The 24,148-nt window shown below is 40.6% G+C and overlaps 1 protein-coding gene across 3 annotated transcripts in view; it reads right to left on the reverse strand.

The window, feature by feature from the left end:
• The window catches only part of kar (monocarboxylate transporter 10-like protein kar), a 46,535-nt gene that overhangs the window by 18,123 nt on the left and 4,264 nt on the right, over positions 1-24,148 (reverse strand). The window contains exons 1-2 of one of the 3 annotated variants that reach the window (XM_019060886.2): positions 19,526-19,685; positions 10,438-10,658 (exon numbers count right to left, since the gene is read on the reverse strand). The exons of 1 other annotated variant lie outside the window; for it this stretch is intronic. In XM_019060886.2, coding sequence (XP_018916431.1) covers positions 10,438-10,651 — 214 coding nt within the window. In that variant the 5' untranslated portion in view covers positions 10,652-10,658; positions 19,526-19,685. Of the gene's footprint in view, positions 1-10,437; positions 10,659-19,525; positions 19,686-24,148 lie in introns of those variants that run through there. One more of the 3 variants, XM_072296942.1, reaches the window with a different exon arrangement.

Below are 24,148 nucleotides of genomic sequence, written 5' to 3' on the forward strand. Positions count from 1 at the left end.
CTGCATGCGAGGTCCGTCATTAGGTCATCACGCACGCTCCATGAAGCCCAAGATGACCAATTGAACTTCAATTTGCGATTAGAAACTACAACTTCTGGCTTGGTATAGAAACGACGTATGTACCATTAATTTCCCTATGCTTATTAGTGTTTTTATGGATGAGCCAGAAATCGCAATATTACTAATCGCAAAAGTAAATCCAATTTGAATTTTGCGGTATGTAGCTACAATATCTGGCTAAGTTAAGAAACGACGTATGTACCGTTATTATCCTATGCACATAAGTGATTTTATGAATGGGCTGGAAATTGTAGTTCCTCATTGCAAAATGTAGCCCAACTGATCCTCCTATGGCCACACTTTCCAAAATAAAGTTCCTTTAAGATTGTGTGAGAGGGAGGGTGTGTGTGTGTGTGTGTGCTTCATACGGACATTCTCGCACATCCTCTGAGCGGAAACGGCATGCAGCACACACGCTGAATTTGTCATCGCGTTGAGGAGAACATCGACCACCATGCAGAAAAAAAGGAGTAAGGGAGAGCAAATGACCCCCTTTGCATCAAAATAACTACTGACATAGTTTACCTTGCGATAACTAGGTGGGTACGTAACGTGTTATCGGAAAGATGTGATTGAAGTCTAATCGTAGCCGCGGCTGAATTTATTCACAGTCTCTTGTCAAACCCCATTCAGAAGTAACAGCTTTCATAATTTGGACGATTTTTTCAGATATCCGTCAGTAACGGGGCAGAGTCAGATTTAATTGTCCTCGAGGGACATGATAAGGATGCATCACCAGAATGCTTGATCATTATTAACGACCAAATAAGAAGGGAGGAGGCCAGCGGACTGATTAATGAAATTGATAGACAAAGCAATAGATAGAGAAGACAAAAAAGATATGGAGAGATCCTATTGGTAGAAGCGGGTGGTTGCGATGGACAAAGGACGTATGTAATGGACTAATTAACGGCAACCCACGGAGACCCGATAGTTAGTCCATCATTTACCCCCTTTGTCTATATGAACCACCCATTTCAACCAATAGGATCACTCTTTACTCCTTATGTCTTCTTTGTCTATAGCTTTGTCTGTAAATTTCAATAATCGGCCCGCAGGGGAGGGTGCCATGCTCAGCCCAGGCTAACCCTTCCGTATTGACGCCGTCCAATATTAATTGACAAAGGTTTTGATTGTTTTTTTCTTCTTTTTTTTTTAAATAAAGTCTTCTTGATCACTTCTACTGGCTTAAATATTATTTTTAGCGGATCCAACTTTCAAAATTCCGCTCTTTCACAGCTCATCTCGCGCCGCAAGGAGAAACATTATCACAAATACGTGTTGAATTTGGTATGGAAATGGTCTATTGTTATTAAATTTGAAATCCCAAATTTCCGACTTTGGGGGGGGGGGGGGGGGGTCCTTTCTAAAAAAGCAGAGATTCCGAGTGGAGCAAGTCTGTTCCTGGCGATGCGATGGTCCGCAGAATAACAAAGTTTGAACTTTTGCTTCATTGTCATTACTGCGTTCGAAATTGTGCTGCTTCGATAAGAAAACAAAACAAGATTTCAGCCACGCTGACCTTGCTTGAAATTACGAAGCAAAAAAGTAGGTATACACATTGAAGTTGATCTATAATTTGATACGGGCCAAACCGATGATTCGTGAGATGCGGCAATCGCGAAACAGTTCGTAAAAATTCTATTTTCGTGAGCTTGAGCATGATTTGGACGCATTTAAATCAAAGGGAACTATATCTATGCTTACGAGAGCCTTTTCATGCAAGTATTCTAATGGATCTCAGGGATCATGTCAGAATGGATATAGTTCCTTTTGATTGAAATACGTCCATGTGTGAGAGTGACTCGAAGTAACGTGTCAGACTCTTCAAATCTCTGGACTCATTCAAATATTATCACTCTGCCGCAGATTATACTATAAAAAATGATAAAAGAGCGGCTAATAACAAGTTCGCGAACGGGAAGGGTTATGCACTTGTTACTGGTACGGTATGTGTTGCGTTCAAGGAAAATACATAAATGAATGACTAAGCACAATATAGTTCATTAACTCGTCGTCTCTCCGAAAAAAGAACGTAACTGGATTACTACGTTGCAAAATTTTCCCTCGCAAATTGTATTTTAACTAGAGAACTTTGAAGAGTTCCTAATCGAAAATTTTCCCGATTTGTTTTCTGTCTACGTCCAAAAATCAAGGAAATTTTAGATAAAAATTGCAGAACGAAATTCTCGTAAAAAATTCAATTGCCTGAGTCAATTTTGCAACCCTGGAATGGAGTTACATTTCTTCGTCAAGGAAACGACGAACTGGCTGCCTAGATCATCCAAAACGTGAATATAGTGACGGCGAAAAACGAGACTAGGTTGCGACGTTTCAATATTTCCTCTTTTGTTCCATTTTAGATATAGTTCAGGAAAATCAGACAAAATTGGACCCCATTTTGCAATTGGGAACTACAATCCCTGGCTTGTCCATAAAATAGATACTAAAAATATAATCAAATTTAAGATGAAAATGTGTGACAAAAATAGAGGCGAGTGGACACGCGCTTATCGAGTTAAAGAGAGGGTAGAGAAAGCCGATGTCTAATTTTTTCACCAAATATATTACGCGTCCAGGCATTCGCAATCTTCATCGATTTCACTTACAATTTTACTCTCTCTCTTTCTTCCGCTTTTTTCGTATCAACGAGATATTTTTGGTCGCTTATCTTAAAATTGGATTCCGATGATCGAAAATACTAGAGCTGTCATTGCAGGATTGAACATCTATCAAAACACAGGCGGATTTGACTGCAGTTACATAAAAATGGCAAAACTTCAAATCGCCATTCCGTGACTTTACCAAATAATAGTTTGCTGAAGATGCTCATACTCCGGAGCATCATGAGTGATGGTTAAGAACTCTGGAGGCCTCTAAACCTATCATCGACAATTTGTGAGGCCCAAATACTGCCGTGCTAAGGAAGAACGCCGTATGAACATTCGAGAGTTGCCACATTTCTCTTGATAAAACATATGTTTTTGACAACATTAATGGATATTTTTCCTTGAAATTTTCAAATATTTTAGATAAAATTCCGTACAAAAACGTCTGAAAATTTTGAAAAATAATATTCACAATTTTCCCGGTAAATTCGGTTTTTATCGGAGGAAACTTGGCAACGTCTGAAGGTTCATACGGCGTTTTTCCTCAGCACGGCAAAATACTACTCGCAATTGACCGAACATCGTCAGTATTTTTTTCCAAGCATTTCACTTTGACATAAATTAGACATGTGTCTCTAGAGACTATAAACACTTGAGATCGCTAAGGTCCCTAGAAGCAACGCCTCAACGAGTCTACTTAAAAAGAAAAAAAATAAACAATAAAATAGATAATTGGACTACATTTCGCAATTTGGAACTATAAATTCCAGCCCGGTTGTGAAACAACGTATGTGCCATTAGTTTCCCTATGCACATAAGTGTTTTTCTAGAAGAGCCAGAATTCATAATTCCAAATTGCAAAATGCAGTCCAATTACATGTAGATAGAATCACATTAGTTCGTCGCCTGCCGGGCGAAGAAACGTAACTCCATTCCAAGGTTGCCGGATTGTCTCAAACAATTAATTTATTTTACAATGATGTATCTGTGCAATTTTTATCCGAAACTTTTCTGATTTTAGCATGAAATCTGAAGAAAAATCGGGGAAAATTTCAGTCAGAAATTCCCAAGATTTTCTTGTTTAATATGAAATACTAGGGGGCTACGCCCCCTGGCCGCTACGCAGCCCAACCCCTTGCAGGCGCTCCGCGGCCCTATATTTACCCTCCTAACAGTGTTAGTTTTATTTTTCCCCTAAAAAATTACGATATGAGGTATACTTTAATTTTAAACTTTACTTAAAATTACTTTAAAATTAAAGGACGCGTTTTGAAATGACTGCTTGATGAAATATTGCAGTAAAACAATGAACATTGATAGTCAGGTAATAATGCAGATATAATAAGTCGGAGATCGAACCCACACCGAATCCAAGGAGGACGCAATTGACGTCTTAATCAACTCGGCCACCACACGCTACGAAACTTCAGGTGCGAATCTTGTGTAGCAGTGCCGGAGTATTCTGTAAACTCACTCACTTTTATAACGTGATTTTAAAAAAACCTGGGTCCTTTTTCCAAAATCTGATTACAGCGGGCTCATCTAGGGCCTTTTACCTGTCGATTTACGCAAAAATCATGGAAATCGGCCCGGTAGAACGCTCAAACGAACTATGACAAAAAGTATAAATTTACATTGTTTAAATGGGAGAATTCGCAACTTTACCACGTAATATAAAAAAACCTGGGCCATATTTTGAAAATTTGAAAAGAGTTGGCTCATCTAGAGACAATTGCCTGTCGATAGCCGCAAAAATCATGAAAATTGGCCCGGTAGAACGCTGGAACTAAGCGTTACCAGTTTCGCAAAATTAGGAGGTCTTGGAGCTTATAGTATAGATGCGAAGGGAAATTTTGCTACATTAAAATGGGGTTACGTTCAGGGACGGATTAAGGGGGTGGCCACATGGGCCGCGGCCCATGGCGGCAAATTTAGGGGGCGGCAAATTTTGCAATTTTCTTAAATGTAGCTATAAGGAAAAATCGGATTCACATATTAGCGCCTACAAGCCTGCATGCATACTTCACGCATTGCGCCAAAGACGGTGCGGTCGCTGTGGTCAGCAGCGGGCGGCGTGAAACGCATAGCGCCTACAAGACTGCATGAATACTTCACGCATTGCGTCAAACACAGTGCGTGCAGCGGTCGGCCCGAAACGCATAGCGTATATGAGACTGTAGGAATACTTCACGCATTGCGCCAAACACAGTGCGGTCAGCGCGGTGCTGCGGCGGAAGTTAAAATCATTAAACCACATTTATGTTTGTTCTTTCATAATTTTTTGGTTCATTTCTTATAAATGGAGGGCCTTGTCCATACAGAGATAGGTTTACGGAACTTAACTTTCGTGCCAAGTTTCGTGAACTTTTGCTAGTACTGTTCAAGGGCTTTCCCAAAAAATGCTACCAACGCGAGTAAACGCGTCTTACACGCCTCTTTCCCTCCGGCACGTTCACTTGATGGTTTTTTTTTTTTGATATTTCAAAACAAATGAGAAGGGGGCGGCAAAATACAGGCGGCCCATGGGCGGCAAGTAAGTAAATCCGGCTCTGGTTACGTTTATTCGAGGGGGAAACGATGAGTGTTGTGGGTGACACTTTTCCATTCATCACTGATGCGAGCTGAAAGGCTCAAAATTCACCTATTAACAGCTATTTACACAAAGAAAGGCTCTCGAAATGTTTTTATCTGATTGTGAGAGCTGAATGTGGTCAAAGAATCTAAAAGAGCCCTATTTCTAAGAATAATATATCTCAACTGGCGACACCTCGTTGTAAACGCATTTCCATTCTGTCTGTATTAGTCCAGATCCCCTCCTGAGTTACCTATGTATTTAACCCAAACAAGGTCCCTTAAAATAGATGACTACTTTTCCTAAATTTCAGTTCACGAGTTTTTCTACTAAAACAGGGCTCACGTGAAAATTGAGATATGCCCTTGCATCAGAGGAGTGATGATATGATTTGTTGTCAGGTTAGGTAGACCTAATCTGATACAACACAAATTTCCTTGAAACAATTATTAGACAACCCTGCTAAGGTAAAAAAAAAGAATAAAAAGGAAGAAAAAAAGGGGAGAAAAAACTGGTAACGTTTGAATGAAGAGATCATGAATCCCGAGCCGGAGATTCAAATTAATTTGTAAATTGATGCTCATTGTCAGTAAAATCCTGTGATGCCTCGGCTATTCACATTATTTTCTCGGCTCCTATACTTTTCTGTCCGATTGATTGAAAAATGTTGGAGTTAGTTGGCAAGGTGCCTCATCACAAACTATCCTCCGACGTGCTTTCAAACCCGCGCATTTCTCCTGCGAACATATCCCTGGATTATGGATTCTAAGGCTGACACTGACGACACTCAGCAGAAATCATGCAAGCTAGCCAGTTGTAATTAATACGATCTTCGACAGCGTTCATGCTGATCCAAGGAGGTGTGCCTAAGGGGAGTGTGACACGATTGTAAATAAATATCCAGTGATCCATAAATTTTGCTGAAATACTGTTTTCCACTAAAAATATGTGTACGTTCACCGTAGAGAGGAGACTTCATTTAGCCTATAAAAACTCAAACTTGAGTGAAACCAGAGCATGTAGAGGGGAGTTCTTCAAACATTGTGTAAAAAAAATGATTGAACCAACCGGTGGTACGATGTTCCGAAGTTTACAGTAACGTGCATTCAAGAAAAAACTATTTAAAATTATTAATGCTTCATTTGAGTGAATACGAATGATGAAAAATAATTAAAATAGGATCGCCTTCATTTTTATCAATATGCAACACGGCAAAATTAGTGAGCACGAATAGTTACATCCACCATCCTGACGGTATTGTGTAAGAGACTGGTGACGCTGGAAGAACTTAAGAACGCGTAAAACCGAGCGCCTTCGTTTATTCGGATATGCAAAACGGGTGGCCTCAAAGTTTGAATAGTTGCATCCAAACGTTGTAAGCTACTTTAAACCGATGGGAATATATCGATTCTTGGAGGGGCCAGGTGCTCCGACAAGAATCGATTATTTAACATGAGTTTAAATGGAGGAAATCCAGTGTTGCCAAATTACTGGATCCGCCTCTGCTGCCGCGGCCGTCCTTCTCATTGGGTAAAGCCACCTTCAAACTAGGGGCTTCAAAGAGGCTGATCGATGGAACTGTTCGATCGTCGGGCCGACGATCTTTGGAGGTAACCGATGTGTTCGGGATACATCACAGATCAGCTCTTGAAATTTTCAAGGAATTCCGTGCAGAAATGACTGAGAAATAGAAGAATTGGTGCCAGTTTGAGAGCCCCAGTTTGAAAGTGGGCTGGACGCTTATGAGTTAAGTTCGAAAGACAATGCTCAGATATGTCTAATGATGACTAATGACCAAAAAATTGAGTGATTCGTTTAGCAAACCTATCCTAAATTGCAAAAACCCGCCAAACAAAGTGCTCGCCCGACATTCATCAGTCATCATAGAGCGAATTATATGCTCAACGGGTTCCTCATAAATCATCATAAGACGAAAAATAGCGTTGACCTTCGAACTCATCTTTTGCCGCACTCGATTGCATTGTTAAATTAATTGGCAATATGGGGTCTCCGACTCTTCACAATTCGTCTCCCCTAATTTCTACGTGAGCCCCGTTTTACAGTTTATCTATGCTTTCGAAAGCTCATGCAGAAATTGAGATGCGATTTATGTCAGAGGAGACACGGATTTATGCAAGGTTTCCCAGGGAGGTAACGGATCATACTGTATGGTTCGCAACTCGTAGAGTCAAAATAATACATTTTTAAAGCCTATTTTGCTTCGAAAACGCCTCCCCTTACAGGAGCTCAACCCGCCTTCCTAAGGTAAAATCTTTACTTCTTTCCCAAGTATGCATATAATTTTGCTTTTCCTTCAGCCATGTGTGGTTTATTTTATGTATGTCGTATAAGTCCTTTCTTTTTGGAGCTAAAATTAGGATCATAAGTCAATCATCAGCCATCGATATTTCCCTTGACCGTCGCATGAGAAGATGCAGAGTCCCCAAAAGTACACTGGAAAAAAAAAAAAAAAAAAAAAAAAAAACACGTTGGATCTAGAGTCCAGACTCTTAAAAACATCAACAGGAAAAAATACTCTTGATTCAATCAGATTTAAGCTTAAATCAAGGACCAAGCCTCTTAATTTGAGCGGATTTCCTTTTGATTTAAGCCTAAATCTGATTGAGTCAAGAGTCCTTTTTCTTGTAAATGTTCTCAAGAGTCTGGACTCTAGATCCAATGTGTTTTTTTTTTTTTTTTTTTTTCCAGCGTAAGGGTATTTACCATTGCCAGGATACCACAGGAAAGTCTCTAATTGTATCGGTCCAAAGTGCCAAGGTCGCTCATCTTCAGATATCGTATCTAGCTGTCAGCTCCGGCTCCGGGGAGTAAAGGCTAAAGGCCCGACGCCAAAATTCCTGAAAATGACAAGTCCTGCCCTCGTCGCGTTCGCGCGGCTGACCCCGGCCGATGTATTCGATAAAAATCTTCCGTCTGCCCGTCGGCGCGCCGCCATGGCGCTATGGGCTCGGGGTAAACGTCAATTAAGGGAGTTAATTTGCGAGGGAAGGATCGGGAGTTATGCGGAACGCGTGGTCGGAGCAGGAACAATTGCCGTTCACTATGCTAATTTACTTTGGGATACGCGGCTCGCCGCCGACCCCAAAGGTCGCCGGCCTGTATCCCATTATGTCGTAAGTCGCCGCTCGCGAAATGATGTTCCATCGTAGTCATGGCAATTTAAGATCGATTTTTATAAAAAAAAAAAAACCGATTTTGGACTCACAAATCGGATCGATATACTTATTGTTATAGTGCCTTAATAGGGAGGGCATGACCACTTCGGTTTCCACCTCTGTTTATCTAAGCTATCTTAGGCTGAATGAAGCCTTCTGGGACCCAAAAATGGTGGATACTACAAGTAAATGTAATACAAAATGACCTAAAATGTAGTTTTTTTTTGCTTACAGCAAAAATAAATTAACCCACATGCACTATTGCGACTTACTTACATAAGTTTACGGCTATAATCATGTGCAATTTTCGAGAAAAATCATCTAAGATCCGAATCAACCCCCCCCCCCCCCCCCGGATCCTGATCAACCAAAACAAAGCACCGCCATTTTTGGATCCTAAACCCCTCCATGGGGTGGGGAGCCCAGTGCCCATACTCTCCCTATGAAAGTACTCTACTTCGTCGGAATGTGATCGGAATCGATTTTTCGAACTGCCAAGCGATTTAACTCGACAAACGATTAAAGTAGAACTATTTTTGTCGAATACCTATTGGTTCGAATTTTGAAACCTGCGATCGGGTCTGTGAAAGGGGAACCTTATCTTTTGGCAGAAAATTTTCCTCAACTTTTTGAAAGTGCATAGAGGAAGAGAATCTAGAAATGTTGATGCAAGTTGGACCCCAAACTCTCAAAAATTGCAGGAGATATTAGTTCTGAAGTTCCGAGACAACATTTTTAGGTTGTCGAAAAACGTGGTATAAAAAAGAAGACAAGGTTCATTTCCACAGATTCGGTCACATGGATAGTTGGCAGCAACGAAGATTGAATCCCAAAGATCGAAGTAATTGATTTTGGAGAAAGTCTGTTCCTTCAGATTGATTTAGAGCTGTAATCGATTTTAAGTAAAAATCGAAAAAAGATGTTCCGCAAAAAATCGCCATCGCTATGTATATCCATCGTACGCGGAGACGCTGGAAAATGTAACATTGACCTTAAATCCAGACAGCTAGCAATGAATGCGAAGTATGTGCCTCGTGACGCAAAGATACGATAGTATCAAGGCCGACTCTACACGAGCGTTGACGAGGGGTGCAAAAAATGCCCTATCTTCCGATCAGCAGATCGCGGCAAACGTCGAGCAAATCAAGCGTCGCGGGGCAATTTTCCATCTACATATGGTCATATCATACATGAGGTCCCCAAGTCTCTTTGAACAGAAATCAACATCAAAATTTTCATCACCGTGCAGGTAGCGTCATCGTGAATATTTAAAGGTGAAATTTTCGGAAGCTATGGTAAGCGAGAAAGTGAGTTAGGCATGAGTTTGCCGTGCTAAGGAAAAACGCCGTATGAGCCTCCAGGCGTTGCCAAATTTCCTCTCAGAAAATATCCATTTTTGAAGGAAGTTGTGAATGTCTCTCCTTGAAACTTTCACTAATTTCGGATCAGATTACGGACAAAATTCTCTGAAAAATCAGAGAAATGTCGCAGGCAAATAATGAAATCAGGCATTCTGTCAAATGCCTAGGCAGATAGTCAAAATTTGACGGCCTACAAAATTTTGTGAATTTGGGGCGAGGAGTTCACGATTTTTCACTATTTTTGGAAAAATAAATCATCAAACCTACGAACTCTTTTTGTCTCTTCCTCTTCAATTGCCTCTCATATTTTTAAATGTTGAAATTCTAAAAATGCTGTATTCTCTGACATGCTGAAAATTTCAACATCAGTGTCTCTTCAAGAGCTAGAATTTGTTTAAAATACTATTATGAGTGCAAATTTCAACTGAGCATTTTTTCTTGCAAGAGCAATTTTGCCTGAAATTAGGAAAAGAATCAGAATTTCAATCCTAGTTAGAATATTTGACTATTTGCCTAGGCATTTGACAAAATGCCTGATTTTACTATTTGCCTGCGACACATACAAATTTTGCCGCAAATTCGTGATTTGTCGCAAAGGAATTGTGGCAACGTATGAAGGCTCATACGGCGTTCTTTCTCAGCACGGCAGAGATACTTACAGGCTTTGAGGGCTGGCTCGGACATGCCGCTGGCTTCATATTTGGATCGGAGCTTGTCGTTGATGAAGGAGCCGGAGTTGATGACTCCAAAAGCTAGACCGTTGCACAGGAAACTCGCCAAGACGATCGTCCACGCCCGAGCACCCCCATCTGGGGGGCTCGCGTCCCCTCCCCCGGGCCCGGCTCCCCCTTCCACCGTCTCCTTCGCAGCCATCCTCACTCTGGGCACAACAAAAACGAACAAATTATTATCCGATAAGCTTTGAAAATATGTCATGATGGGTCCTCAATCGGCAATCGAGGGATAAAACACTCGCACTGAAAAAAAAAAAAAAAAAAAAAAAAAAAAAAAAAAAAAAAAAAAAAAAAAAAAAAAACACATTGGATCGAGAGTCCAAACTCTTGAAAACATTGACAAGAAAAAGGACTCTTGATTCAATCAGATTTAAGCTTAAATCAAAAGGAAATCCGCTCAAATGAAGAGGCTTGGTTCTTGATTTAAGCTTAAATCTGATCGAATCAACAGTATTTTTTCTTATCAATGTTTTTAAGAGCCTGGACTCTAGATCCAATGTGTTTTCCAGTGCGGAAATTGGACAACCAAAAATTTAGAAACTGACGTTACGGGGTTCTAACAACCCTCTTTTTAACCGGGTGTAAAGATAAATGTAAAAAGGAACAAAGGCGCCAGGACTACTCACCCACAGGGCCGGATTTACTTGCTTGCCGCCCATGGGCCGCCTGTGTTTTGCCGCCCCCTTCTCAATCGTTTTGAAACATCGATAAAAACCATCGAGTGAACGTGCCGGAGGGGGGGGGGGGGTGCATAAGACGCGTTTACTTACTCTTGTTGGATACATTCTTTGCGACAGCCCTGTCAACACTACTGGCAAAATTTCACGGAGCTTTGCGCGAAAGTTAAGTTCCGTAAACCTATTTCTGTGTGGACAAGGCCTTCCATTTACATGAAATGAACGGAAATATTATGAAAGAACAAACATAAATGTGCTTTAATAATTTTAACTTCCGCCGCCGCGCCGCGCTGACCACACTGTGTTTGGCGCAATACATGAAGTATTCCTACAGTCTTGTATGCGCTATGCGTTTCACGCCGACCGCTGCTGCAAGCACTAACTTTGACGTACTGCGTGAAGTATTCATGCAGTCTTGTAGGCGCTATGCGTTCTCTGCGCCGCGCCGTTCCGGGCCAAATTCCGTGTTCGGTTTCTCTCTTAGTCTTAACTCGATTAATTAAAGGTGTTGTCTATTGCATCACAGGAAGACGACAAAATTAGAGATATTCTCTCGGGCTGGTGACCGCAGCGACCGCACTGTCTTTGACGCAATGCGAGAAGTATTCATGCAGTCTTGTAGGCGCTAATATGTGTTACATGCCGACCGCCGCGCCGCACCGTGGGTTTCTCCTGTTCATCTCAAGTTCTCGTCATCATTGCTCTCTGCGCCGCGCCGTTCCGGGCCAAATTCCGTGTTCGGTTTCTCTCTTAGTCTTAACTCGACTAATTAAAGGTGCTGTCTATTGCATCACAGGAAGACGACAAAATTAGAGATATTCTCTCGGGAAATGAGAGATTTTGTCACCTTTTCTCGTTTGTAATTTTTTTTCTGAATCCGATTTTTCTTTATAGCTACATTTAAAAAAATTGCAAAATTTGCCGCCCCCTAAATTAGTTTCCGTCATGGCCACCCCCTGAATCCGGCCCTGCTAACCCACATTCTTTTCGCCCGTGGGGCGAAAAGAATAGGGAATAGTGATTTTCGATGTAATCTTGGTGTTTTTAATGAGCATCGCAGCAAAACGTCCATAACTTTTGCTGGATTCTCTACACCGATAAATATGTCGATATTGACATTGGGAAAAGTTGCGAAAAGTAGAATTGAGCAGCGCTTTCGCGATCTCGCCTGGATAACTGAAAACTGAAGTTAGATGTCAAGTTCGCCTTCAACTCGACCTCCCCTACGACTTTCACGGGTAGTGTGTAATACATCTTGGTGAAAACTCCCTCTATGCAAGAAGGCACGTATACAAAAGTGCATGGGGGTCTAAATGATGTGGGTCAAGAGTTGTGGGTGAAAATATCTGGGTGAATTAAATCGTGGGTCATGAGTCTGTGGGAGAGTAGTCCCGGAATGGGAACAAAAGCTGATAAAAATCTGAACAGCATGTACAGTCCGGGGTGGACAAGATTTCCTAAGACATTTGGACCGCGTAGTGGAACCAAGCCATATCGATTACTGCCGAATTTTACTGAGCGCTTTAATTTTTTACTAGAGTACGTTTGGGCGATTTCCTGTGAAAATTGTAAGGGATTTGCTTCGTACTATGCAGAAAATTAGCTAAAATTTGCGCAAAAAACCGCACAACCGTTTTCATGTAAAAAATTAAATTGCCTAATTTTTGGCAATAGTTAAGTGGCTCGGTTCCTCTATGCTTTTATTCTGCTCTAAGTTTCTTGCATATCCACAACAATGAAAAAGAGCTACTTCTTTTCTTTTCTGATGAATCAGAGATTCTGGCGCAGTGTAGGAAGTTGGATGGGGCGAAACGCTTAATGCAACCATTCCGATTTCCAAGACGATAAAAATGCATATCCACGAAATGAGGGAGAACGTTAACTCTTTTCGGCTGACTAAGAGACTTTAACGCATGAGTAAAAAAGTTGGATGGTGCAAAGCCACTGAATTTTCCGAAACTGGTGCGAGAGCGTTAAATTTGTGAGGAAATGACTACGTCAGTGTTGAATTCATGTAGAAAATCATTGCTTAAGTATTGAAGTTTTGAAAAAATCACATCGAAAGCGTTAAATTTTTGAAAAAATTGATACGAAAGCGTTGAAATTTTTTAGAAAATTACTGCAAACGCGCGGTTCATGTGGTAAGAAGACAGCATACCTGGTTGCGCATGTAGAGCGAGGACTGAATCCCCATATAATTGCTCGAAACCGCGTAGGCCGAAGACTTTCTGCAACCCTGCATTCAGTGGCGATTCTTGTGAGTTGGCAACACAGTTTTACCTCCATTTAAATGTATGTAAAACAATCGATTCTTGGTGAGGCAGCTTCACTCACCTAAAATCGATATTTTCAATGGATTTAAATGGAAGATCAACAATATTGTCAACTTGCAAAATCGCCACTGCCTGCATTAACACAATCAGCAGATGGTAACTCCCACGAGCTTTGCCCGCGCTTCACATCTTGGATAGATAATGAGTAAAAACTCCATGCAGTGACTCAAACTCTAAGTTAAAGTGATTGTACACACTCCAAAGAGGGTTGGTCTCTCCGGAGAGAAACTTCAAAAGCGTTCAATATGATTGAACAATCTTCCAGAGTTAGAGTACTACCAAGTACAAAAAGTGGACGGAAAACAGCATGTACTCTTAAGTATATTTTCACGGAACATGATAATGGATCGTAGTCTGCGTTCTTTTCAAAAAGATATACACATGCAAGATGGAGTAAGACAGGACATAAATATAGATGAAACCCGAAATCCCGATAGTAATTACTTCAAGTATTGAAAAGTTTCTATAGGTGAGTAAAGGTGACGTCACTCTGGGACTTTCACATCCTTTCATTCGGGCCGCGTACGTTTTGTAACGTGATTGAATGATAGCAGCGGCCGAGAGTCAATCATTGAAATAATTAAAAGAACAAATCGATGTCAAAAACGGGGTCACGATCAATTACCCGTTTAAAAGATAACAATCCACCACAGCTTTGAAATTAAACTGGTAGGAGTGCGGGCCCAAGTAGATAATTTGAAGTGACGGACGATCGTAGTTACGGTTCCTGTTCGATTAGTTAAAAAATGGATTGATACAAACGCACACACACATACAAATACATCGATTTAAATCGATCACGGGAGGGGTTGATTCGAAAAAATAATGCGGATCGGCACCCCCTCCCTCCCTCCCTTTCCCACCAATCACTTTTCATTCATTTTTCTGGTTCTAAAAATGTTTCAGAGGTCTCGTCTGTTCCTCATTAAAATCGGTGTTCTTCTAGATAAAAAAATTAGTGCTTGAAAACTGCATGCACAAATACGTGAAAAAAGCTGGTGAGTATAGTCCAACTAAAATAGAGATAAATATAATGCTGAGTTGACTTAGAGTAGAAAGAGCTACTAGTTTCTTTAAAGCTATTTCTGTCAATGAATCTAACGCTTCGGATTAGTCGCAGTGGCGTGGCGTGCTTTGCGATATATCGATTGATCGGCCATTTAAAACTATAGAAAAGTATCGATAAACAGGGTGCTCGCAGCGAACACCTTAATAATCGATTAGATCGATCGATCTTACCACAGCTTCAAATGGGGAAATATCGATTGATCGCAAAGCACGCCACGCCACTGATTGGTCGGATCCGTCAATTTTCTGGTGCTGAACTGAAGATGACTGCTGCAGATGGATTGTTAGGGTACGAATTGAAGCTTACCCGATATGTTTCTCATCGAACGTTCTAAAGACGTTAAAACACGTTTAAAAAAATCCATTATCAACCAAAAAGTGAAAAATGCGAAGGGTATTTAATTTAACCATGATTAAACCATATGATTAACGTATCGAGTCATTCAGGAGTCCATTTACCTTACATTAATCGAACTTTGTTGTGAAATTACTAACTGAGATAGGAGACATTTTAAGTAGGGGTACGACATACGGTCACGCGAGGGCAATGGGTTGGTTGCGTTATTATCACAGAATTTTGTTAGATATTAGAATCCTCTCACAAGATGACTCATTATGTGGATTGCATTTTGCAAAAACGAATCAGGAGCATTGCAATGTTGCTAAGATTGTGAAACTTCACCATTTGCAATAAAACGATTAATATCCTGAAAAAACATGAAATTTAGGCGGTAATTTTTGTCCTAAATCTACAGTTTTTAGCGAGTTAAAAAGAAACTGTTTAGGGGCAATCAAGTGGATTGCATTTTGCACAAAGAAACCAGAAGCATTGCAATGATGCTAAGATTGTGCAAATTATCCTTTGCACTAAAATAACTGAGATCATAAAAAATATGGAATTTACATGGTAATTTTCGTCTGAGATTCACAGTTTTCAGCGAGTAAAATAGAGACTGACGATGGATAATCGGGTTTTTTTCCAAGACAAAAGAAGTTGCACAATCTTAGCAACATTGCAATTCTCGTGGTTCCTTTTTGCAAAATGCAATCCAAGTATTTCTTCCAAGACAAAAGGAGCTGCACAATCTTAGCAATGTTGTGATGCTCCTGGCTCCTTTTTGCAAAATGCAATCCATATATTGTGTCTTTCAATCTACTTTTCATTTTCTTCTTCTTCTTATTTTACTGCTTTTTCTTCTTTTTTTTCTTCTCCTTCTCCTCCTTTTCTATTCTACTCTATGAACATGGTGTAATTAACTTTTACTCTAAAATATGTCATTCTTTTTGAACGTTTCTATTGCGTGTGGAAGTGTAGTCTCTGGTGTGGGCAATTAGGGCCGAATTAGCTGGAATGCCGAGACTTCTTAGGATTTTTTTAAAGTTCTAGATCCTCTAGAGATCTTTGGATTCTAAAAAGCGGATTTAGAGAGGCCCTAAGACTGGAATTTTGGGTATCATGGGGCCCTAAAAATTTACGATTTGGGGCCCCTAATAAACAGTTCTCGTCAGGGCCCCTAAGAGCTAATCCGGCCCTGTACGAAATTCAGTCTCAAAAAGAGATCAATTATAATTTTTATGAAATTTTCAGAGAAATAGCTATGGTCCCGAAACTTGAAAGCTGGATGCGTTGATAGAAGAAACCTGAGGTGAACGAGGGGAATCATTTCCCTCTCTCTTTTCGGAAATAATCAACGGAGTGTAGCGTCCGTCATAAATTCTCGTATCTTTTTAATTATACTTTAAACACGTGAAAGTTCAGGGAGGCAATAACATGTTGGGCTGCATTTCTATGTTTCATCACCGATTTTTGAGATTTTATTTCAAATGTTTGTTTTTTTTAAATTAAAGTTGGTGACGTCCGTCACGTCACAGACGTCTAATGCCCCATCTCAAGTATTTTTAAGTACTTGATCGAATAAGCCATCTTATCACATCTGATAATCCTTTTATCGGGCATTCCAAGTACCTAATCAAATTATTTTATTTCATTTCTTTTCTTAATAAAATTTTTAGTGTGGCACTGCTAAATTACCGCTTGGATACCATTCGCTTTTTTTCTTTTTTTTTTAATTCATAGCATTATAAAGAATAATATTCCTCCCGAGTTTCAATCGCGAAACTAACCTCTCAGCTGAGAACACTTCCCAGGTCTACCAACTGAGTACGAATATTGCACTAAAATGGTTAGGTAAGGTTAGGTCAGGTTAGGTTAGGTTAGGTTAGGTTAAGTTAGGTTAGGTTAGGTTTAGGATTATAAGGATTATATAGGATTATTTAGGTTTAGGATAACTGCAAGGTTGATAACTTGAAGGTTGGTCAAACTGCCTTCTTCACGGCAGGAGTCGGATTCTGAAGTTTGGCCTTAATTTCTAGTGTTCTCATTGTTTTATATTTGCATATATTATTAACATTTTTTTTGTTAAGGTGATCAATTCTAGGTATCGCTTACGTCTCACACGCTGCATCAAACCTTTTGATCTTGATACACCATAGATAGCAATTCCCGAATATTTCAAGTCGTCAAAATTGAAAAAAACTAAATTGGTCCTGTTTTTTGCCGTTACTCAAAAAAATTAAACGCTTTGCGTTCCCTATCATTCTCAAATTGTATGTTAAACTTCATTTCTATACTTCGACGCTCAGCCGAAAATCCCCTCGTACCCTGTAGACTCAAATTTTATGCGGACTACTGCTAATTTAATAATTTGATATTATGCTATATTTTCTCCTTTCAAAAGTAAACAGATATGTTTATTTCTCTCTCATTTCTATTTATCATGATTCTACGTAAACTTGATATCAAATATTTTTTTTTTGTTTGGGTCAAGAGCTGTGAAATAAATGTCCGAACAGATAAGGATTTTACTACTCACCAAACGTACCTCATGGCCTATGGGTGGATACTTTAGTGTCAATAAATTGTGTGTACTACCAATTAAAACTATTTTAATGACATAGGTCTGAACAAAAAGAAGCTAGAATTTTGATGATGATCCTTGTGTAATTTTTAGCAGTGACTCCGAGGATGACCTCAATTTTTTCCCTGTACCCACCAATTTTCCGAAAAATCAAGATTTTCTTTCAAAAACGGGAATTCAACTCTCCGGGAAATTGGTGCACGACGGAGAAAAATCTGGGTCATTTTTGGAGTCATCAGTCAAATATACACTGAGGAACACGCAATATACATACAACATATGCTTATATGCAATGCAACACAATAGCAGCACAGAATTCTGGCAGCATTCTCATTCTGGGGTTTTAACAGCCGACACTTTTGTAATTGTTCGGGCCGTTCCCAAAATCATCTTAGTTCTCCATACGCCCAACAATTTCCCGGAAAATTAAGATTTCTCTCGAAAAGCAGGATTTTCCAGGAAAATTCAGTCTTGTGAGAAAATGAAGCATAGTAGAGGAGCTTGAAAGTCCTTTTCGGATCTAACAACCATAATTATTTTCGACGGCACACCGACAAAAACTTTCCCGCTGTGTCTGATAGCAAAATTTTTCTGGTCTCTTGGTTTAATCCGCCCGTTAGTATACCACCGTGCAAAACTGGTCTGTTCGTTGTATGTCTGATCAGACCTAACATTTTATTCGAGTAAAATGTATAATAAGACTAACCCCACTTATGTTTTGCTGCTGAAACCGATTCTTTTCCCTTCGCCCATCAATTTTTTGCGAATCGAATCTTCAAAAAAATGTCTTTTCGAGGTGCCGCAGAAAAGAGGGGATCGATCGAATCGGGTTTAAGAGGGATTATGAGAAGTCAGGGACGAGATAAAAATAAACCTATTTTCATGGGTAGAAAAGCTAAAATTATCAAAGTAAACATTGGACCAGCTGTTGAAAATAATCACAAATTAATTTGCAGAAGTTAAAGGATTTTTTGACGAGTCAAACAATTGGACTAAAAGAGGACGCGGAGAAAATTAGGAGGCCATTTGTGTCCGAAACAAGAGCAAGATGAGGGTACAACTATTAGTGTTGAAACGCACTCACATGAAGAGAAACGCACTATAGAACGCTATAAGTAGCACCTTGAAATCTACCTAATAAACCTATCCTTTAACAATTGGAAAACTTAAAATTACATTGGTCCGCGAGCATTTATTATTTTTATTTTTTTGCATGTGGTTCAATTGATGAGAGAAAAATTGTTGTATGTATATATCATAGCGTGTTTTCCTACAAATTAGTCTTTCACTTCAAATTTGTGGGTCATCTCCTGGGCCCTTCTACTACATCGTTAAAAATGATACCTAATGTTCTGTTTCCATATTGCAAATGAGATCGAGTTAACTTTGAGTCTAATTTCGAGTTAATGAGTTATATGATGATATTTTTAATCATCTGACTTTCATATAACCACATATGGGGCTCTGATGAACCTAATTGTGAGAAAAATTTAATTGAATCAAAATTACTTTACTTATGCCCCCGAGTTGGAGTCTCACTTGACTTGCTCTAGGAGGCCCAAATTATACTCAAATCAGGAATAGAACCAGCAATTACCTAATGTTAAATTATAACATCAAAATGCAACTTGGAATAAATTAAGTAGTTTAAAATTCTAAAAAATAAAGTGCCTGATAAAGGGATTAAATCGTAACTTTAAACATAGGTTTAAAATTGATTCGTGATTATTTTCAACAGCTGGTCTAATGTTTACTTAAAGTGCGTGATAAAGGGATTAAATCGTAATTTTAAACATAGGTTTAAAATTGATTCGTGACTATTTTCAACAGCTGGTCTAATGTTTACTTTGATAATTTTAGCTTTTTCTACCAGTGAAAATAGGTTCATATTTATCTCGTTCCTGACTTCTCATAATCCTTCGTAAACTCGATCAGATCGATTCCCTCTTTTCTCGTCTGGTCGAGGACTATGAAATAAATTCCAGTCCATAATATACAGCAGGTTTTCACTACTAACCACGTGTTTCTCCGTCCGTCCGCACCGCAGAGTCAGTTCATTCAGCTCACAACACTGACACGCCACCATACCAGCTGCGCGCCGCAGCGACACTGCCTCCTTCACTTCGCGCCACGATCACCGCGCTCGGAGACGTCGACGCGGTATTTGGCTAGGTGCCCCGCGCCGCGACGCGACGCGACGCCCCCTCTCCCTGTGGTGTGAAAAAGACGAAACGCGCGCGACAGCAGCGTCTAGGTACGCGATCTCGCGTCTCTTCTATATTTATTTACCAACAAAGCGAATTTATGCCTGTTCGATGAGTTCAACAGCTTTCACGGCACGTCCCCCTCCCCCCCTCCCCCGAAAATCTGAGGCGACACTCCTTCCGTATTGCCCGCTCGCGTCGGGGGATGACGGGGGGGGGGGGGGATACCGCCAAAAATGAGGATTAAGGTGATTCGTCGAGCTCGAGTGACGTGGTCGAACTGGCATGCGATACATCGATATACCGCATTGCATCGATTAGGGCAAAAATCTCGACACATTTCGAATTTTCAGCCCAAAATAAGGACGATAATCCCTGCGCATGAGCCTGCAGAATCATTCTAATCGCAAAAATTCGCTAAATTCAGAAAAGTGAAACCGGGATAGTGTTAGGGAAAAAAACCTTACATTCGATGCAGCTATCTATTTCTGTTGGCTAAAAATACAAAATCTGCCGCGATTTTCGACCTAATCGATGCGATATATCGCATGCCAATTTGACCACGTCACTTGAGCTTGACGAATCACGTTAAGCCCGGATCCCGAATCACACGTCCACGAAGAGGAGCTTAAAGTGGGCATCTGGACAAGGTAGGTACGGAGCTCTAACATGTTTCAAGAATTTGCGATTTAAGTGCAGATTTCAATGTAAAATTTCGCGAGAAACACGATGGTGCCACTAGTGCTCTCTCTAATCAACTCTAAAGCTCGAAAAAAGCTCTCAAAGTTGAGGCTGTAATGGAGGGGATATCCAACGCTACCCTGAGAGTCCACCTACTTATCAAGACAACTCTGTAGGCAAAGATATGGCGTAAATACAAGCGCAGGGTTACCGTGCTTTCAGTTTTGGAGTCCCCAAATACAGTGGCAACCCTGTTAATATATATCTGCGCCCAATTCCTGTTCAGCTAGTTAGTCTTAATATATGTAGAAGTGGACTCTCATGGTAGCGTGGGATATCCCCTCCATCACTAAACTTTGAGAGCTTCTTTTGAGCTTTGGAGTTGATTTCAGAGAAAACCAGTGGCACCATCGTGCTTCTCGCAAAGTTTTACGGAAGAAAAATTAGGTACTTTTTCAGGAATTCCTCACGAATATGTAACAGCTCCATTAAAGCACTAAGTATGCAACATATTTTCTCTTTAGCATTTTACGGGGAAGAGGGAGCTGCACGATGGATGGTCCGAAAATCATCTCTGGGACTAGAGCTAGCTCTGGGGCAAGTGGTTTTGTGGGAAATTGTACACACTAAAGCCTCGATAACCCACTATGATTGGGACTGGAGGTATCGCGGATATATAGTAGGAATGAGGACGTGGTCGGTAGTTTTTCCCTACTTGGCCGCAGGGCCGGATTTACCTACTTGTCGCCCATGGGCCGCTAGTATTTTGCCGCCCCCTTCTCATTCGTTTTGAAACATCAATGAAAACCATCAAATGAACGTGCCAGCGGGGGAGGTGTGACGCGTTTACTGGTGTTGAACACATTTTTTGGGAAAGCCCTGTCAACACTTCTAGCAAAAGCTCACGGAACTTTGCGCGAAAGTTAAGTTTCGTAAACCTATATCTCTGTGTGGACAAGGCCTTCCATTCATAAGAAATGAACGAAAAAATTATGAAAGAACAGACATAAATGTGGATTAATGATTTTAACTTCCGCCGCCGCGCCTCGCAGACCGCACTGTGTTTGACGCAATGCGTGAAGTATTCACGCATTCTTGTAGGCGCTATCCGTTTCATGCTGTCCGCAATGACCGCACTGTGTTTGATGCAATGCGTGAAGTATTCGTGCAGTCTTGTAGGCGCTAATATGTATGTGTTACATGCCGATCGCCACGCCGAGGGCTTTCTCCTTTTCATCTCAAGTCCTCGTCATCCTTTCTCGTTAGGTAAGTCGCGCCGTTCCAGGCCAAATTGCGCATTTGGTTTCTCTCTTAACTCGACTAATTAAAGGTGCTGTCTCTTGTGTCACTGAGAGACGACAAAAGTAGAAATTACTATACTCTCAGAAAATTAGAGATTTTGTCGCCTTTTCTCGTTTGTAATTTTTTTTTCTAAATCCGAATTTTTTTTATACCTACATTTAAAAAAATTGCAAAATTTGCCGCCCCCTATACATTTGCCGCCATGGGCCGCGGCTCATGTGGCTACCCCCTTAATCTGACCCTGCTTGGCCGCATTGAGACCTTGAGTGAATACTTCGTAGTTCTCTCACGTGAAGGTGTGCGCAAGATGATAGGGCTTTTGCACAAAATGTTTTTGTACCATTAATCGATAGAACTTAGATCCCCTGATGTCTCAGTAATTTTCCCAGAATTATTTGAGAGTTTCAAACGTCCAAAAAATTCACTTGAAAACCCCCTAAACCGCTCGTTTTAGGGCGGGAACAGCCAAGGGATGATTGTAACGACACGAGACCCGTTCGACCTGGTTTCTTCATCTTGTCGATGTATGTTTTCATAAGGGTTTGGATACCGATTTTCAGAAGGAAATATCGAGACATCCGGTAATCCATCGACGAAAATGGATGGCAGAAATGAAATCCTCGAATATTCAAATGGTATTTCTAACTATTTGGGAGTTGGTAACCGACTGAATAAACCCAATTTTTAGGAGAAACTACCATTGTTTATACCATTCTCGTCATTCGCAGCCATTCCGCTATCGCGAAGGTTTGGGGTTCAGGTTACGTGCTACAAAACCAACCGCAAACGCGATAGCGAAATGGCTGCGCATGACGAAATGTAAACGACAGCGGTTTTTCTTAAAAATTGGGTATATTTAGTCGGTTACCAACTCCCGCATAGTTGGGAATACCATTTGAATGTACGAGGATTTCATTTCTGCCATCCATTTTCGTCGGTGGACTACCGGATGCCTCGATATTTTCTTTTGAAAATCGGTACCCAAACCCTTGGTAAGATACATCGACGAGATGAAGAAACCAGGTCGAATCGATTGGGCCTAGTGTCGTCACAATCATCCCCTTAAAGCGATCGTTTAGAATAGGTTGGTTCCAAACACAGCTTTTTTATTGAGTTTATGAGACGATTTCGAGGTTTCTTATACGTGCCATCGTTTTTCTCGCGAAATTTGTATTTAAGTGCAGATCCCCGTACCTTGCAACAGACCCATTAAAAGGTTTCACCTCATACACCTGACCTCAAACTTGTTTGAAATCGATTGCTCGAGATTCAAAAAGAAATACTTGAAACAATTTGCGGATGGTCCGAAAATGCAAATAATCGAATCTAGTATAATCGAAACCCCATACTGTGCTACAAAATAAAATCCCTTTTTGACCCGAAAAACCGGCTTCTGCGACCTCTGCACTTAATTCTGGGCCGCCCTGTTTATCCTTGAATTTCAGAACCAAGAACACACATTTCGAACCCGAATTCTGATGACCCGTATTTAGATGACGAACTCGTTATATTACGCGTGTTGACATTTTTCAGCTGAAAAACGTCACGACAGATAAACGCCAGGTATGACGTTCACGAGATGCAGCTGTGCAAGATGTGCTTTGTTCAGGGAGCCTGGCATTGAATGATTCACGGAATCAACTGCTGCAATGGGAAAACGAGACCGACTATTTTTTTCGTGAAAATGAAAGGGAAAAAAGAGCTAAAACGCGCGCGTTTGAACCTTGACTACCCCACAGAGAGATGACAAATGGAGACCCTCCACTGGTTTCTCAGCGAAAGTAATAACTTTTACTTTCGAGGCTCCATGGCATCACCGTTAAATGTTTTCTTCTTGGCCTGTCAATTCACGAACGATTTTGAATATTCGTCCCCCCACGTTATAACGTAACTCCATTTCAATGTTGCCAAATTTCCCCTCGCTAATTGCGTATTAACCAGAAGAATCTTGGGCATTTCTAACTGAAAATTTCACTGATAACGTCAATGTGGCGCCGCTACGTTGTAACGGGTTGAGTACCTACTTTGTGAAAAGGAGCCCTGTCCCATCATTACGGGTTAGTATTTTGAAGAGAGGTTGGCCGAATCTAAACTTCCTGGTATAAATATAGGTTAAAATTATCCGGAGGCACTTCACAATTTTGACAGAATATTTTCAAAATTATGCCGGAAACCTTGAATTTCAAGACCCAACCGCTCTGAGGCCGTCCACTAATTACGTAAGGCACTTTTTCCGATTTTTAGACAACCCCCCCCCCCCCGGGTAAGGCATTCGTAAGGCTAACCTGGCCCCCCCCCTCCTCTCTTTTATCATTTAAATGCATATTTCAATGAAAAAATGGTGTTTAAACAAATCGGTATTGTTTTAAACATTACTAATCGCTGGTAGGAGATCATGAGGAATAACTGCAGCTGTATTGAAAAAATTACCAGTTTTTAAATTAAAAAAATTC

Source organism: Bemisia tabaci, chromosome 2, assembly GCF_918797505.1.
Source record: "Bemisia tabaci chromosome 2, PGI_BMITA_v3".
Lineage (NCBI taxonomy): Eukaryota > Metazoa > Arthropoda > Insecta > Hemiptera > Aleyrodidae > Bemisia > Bemisia tabaci.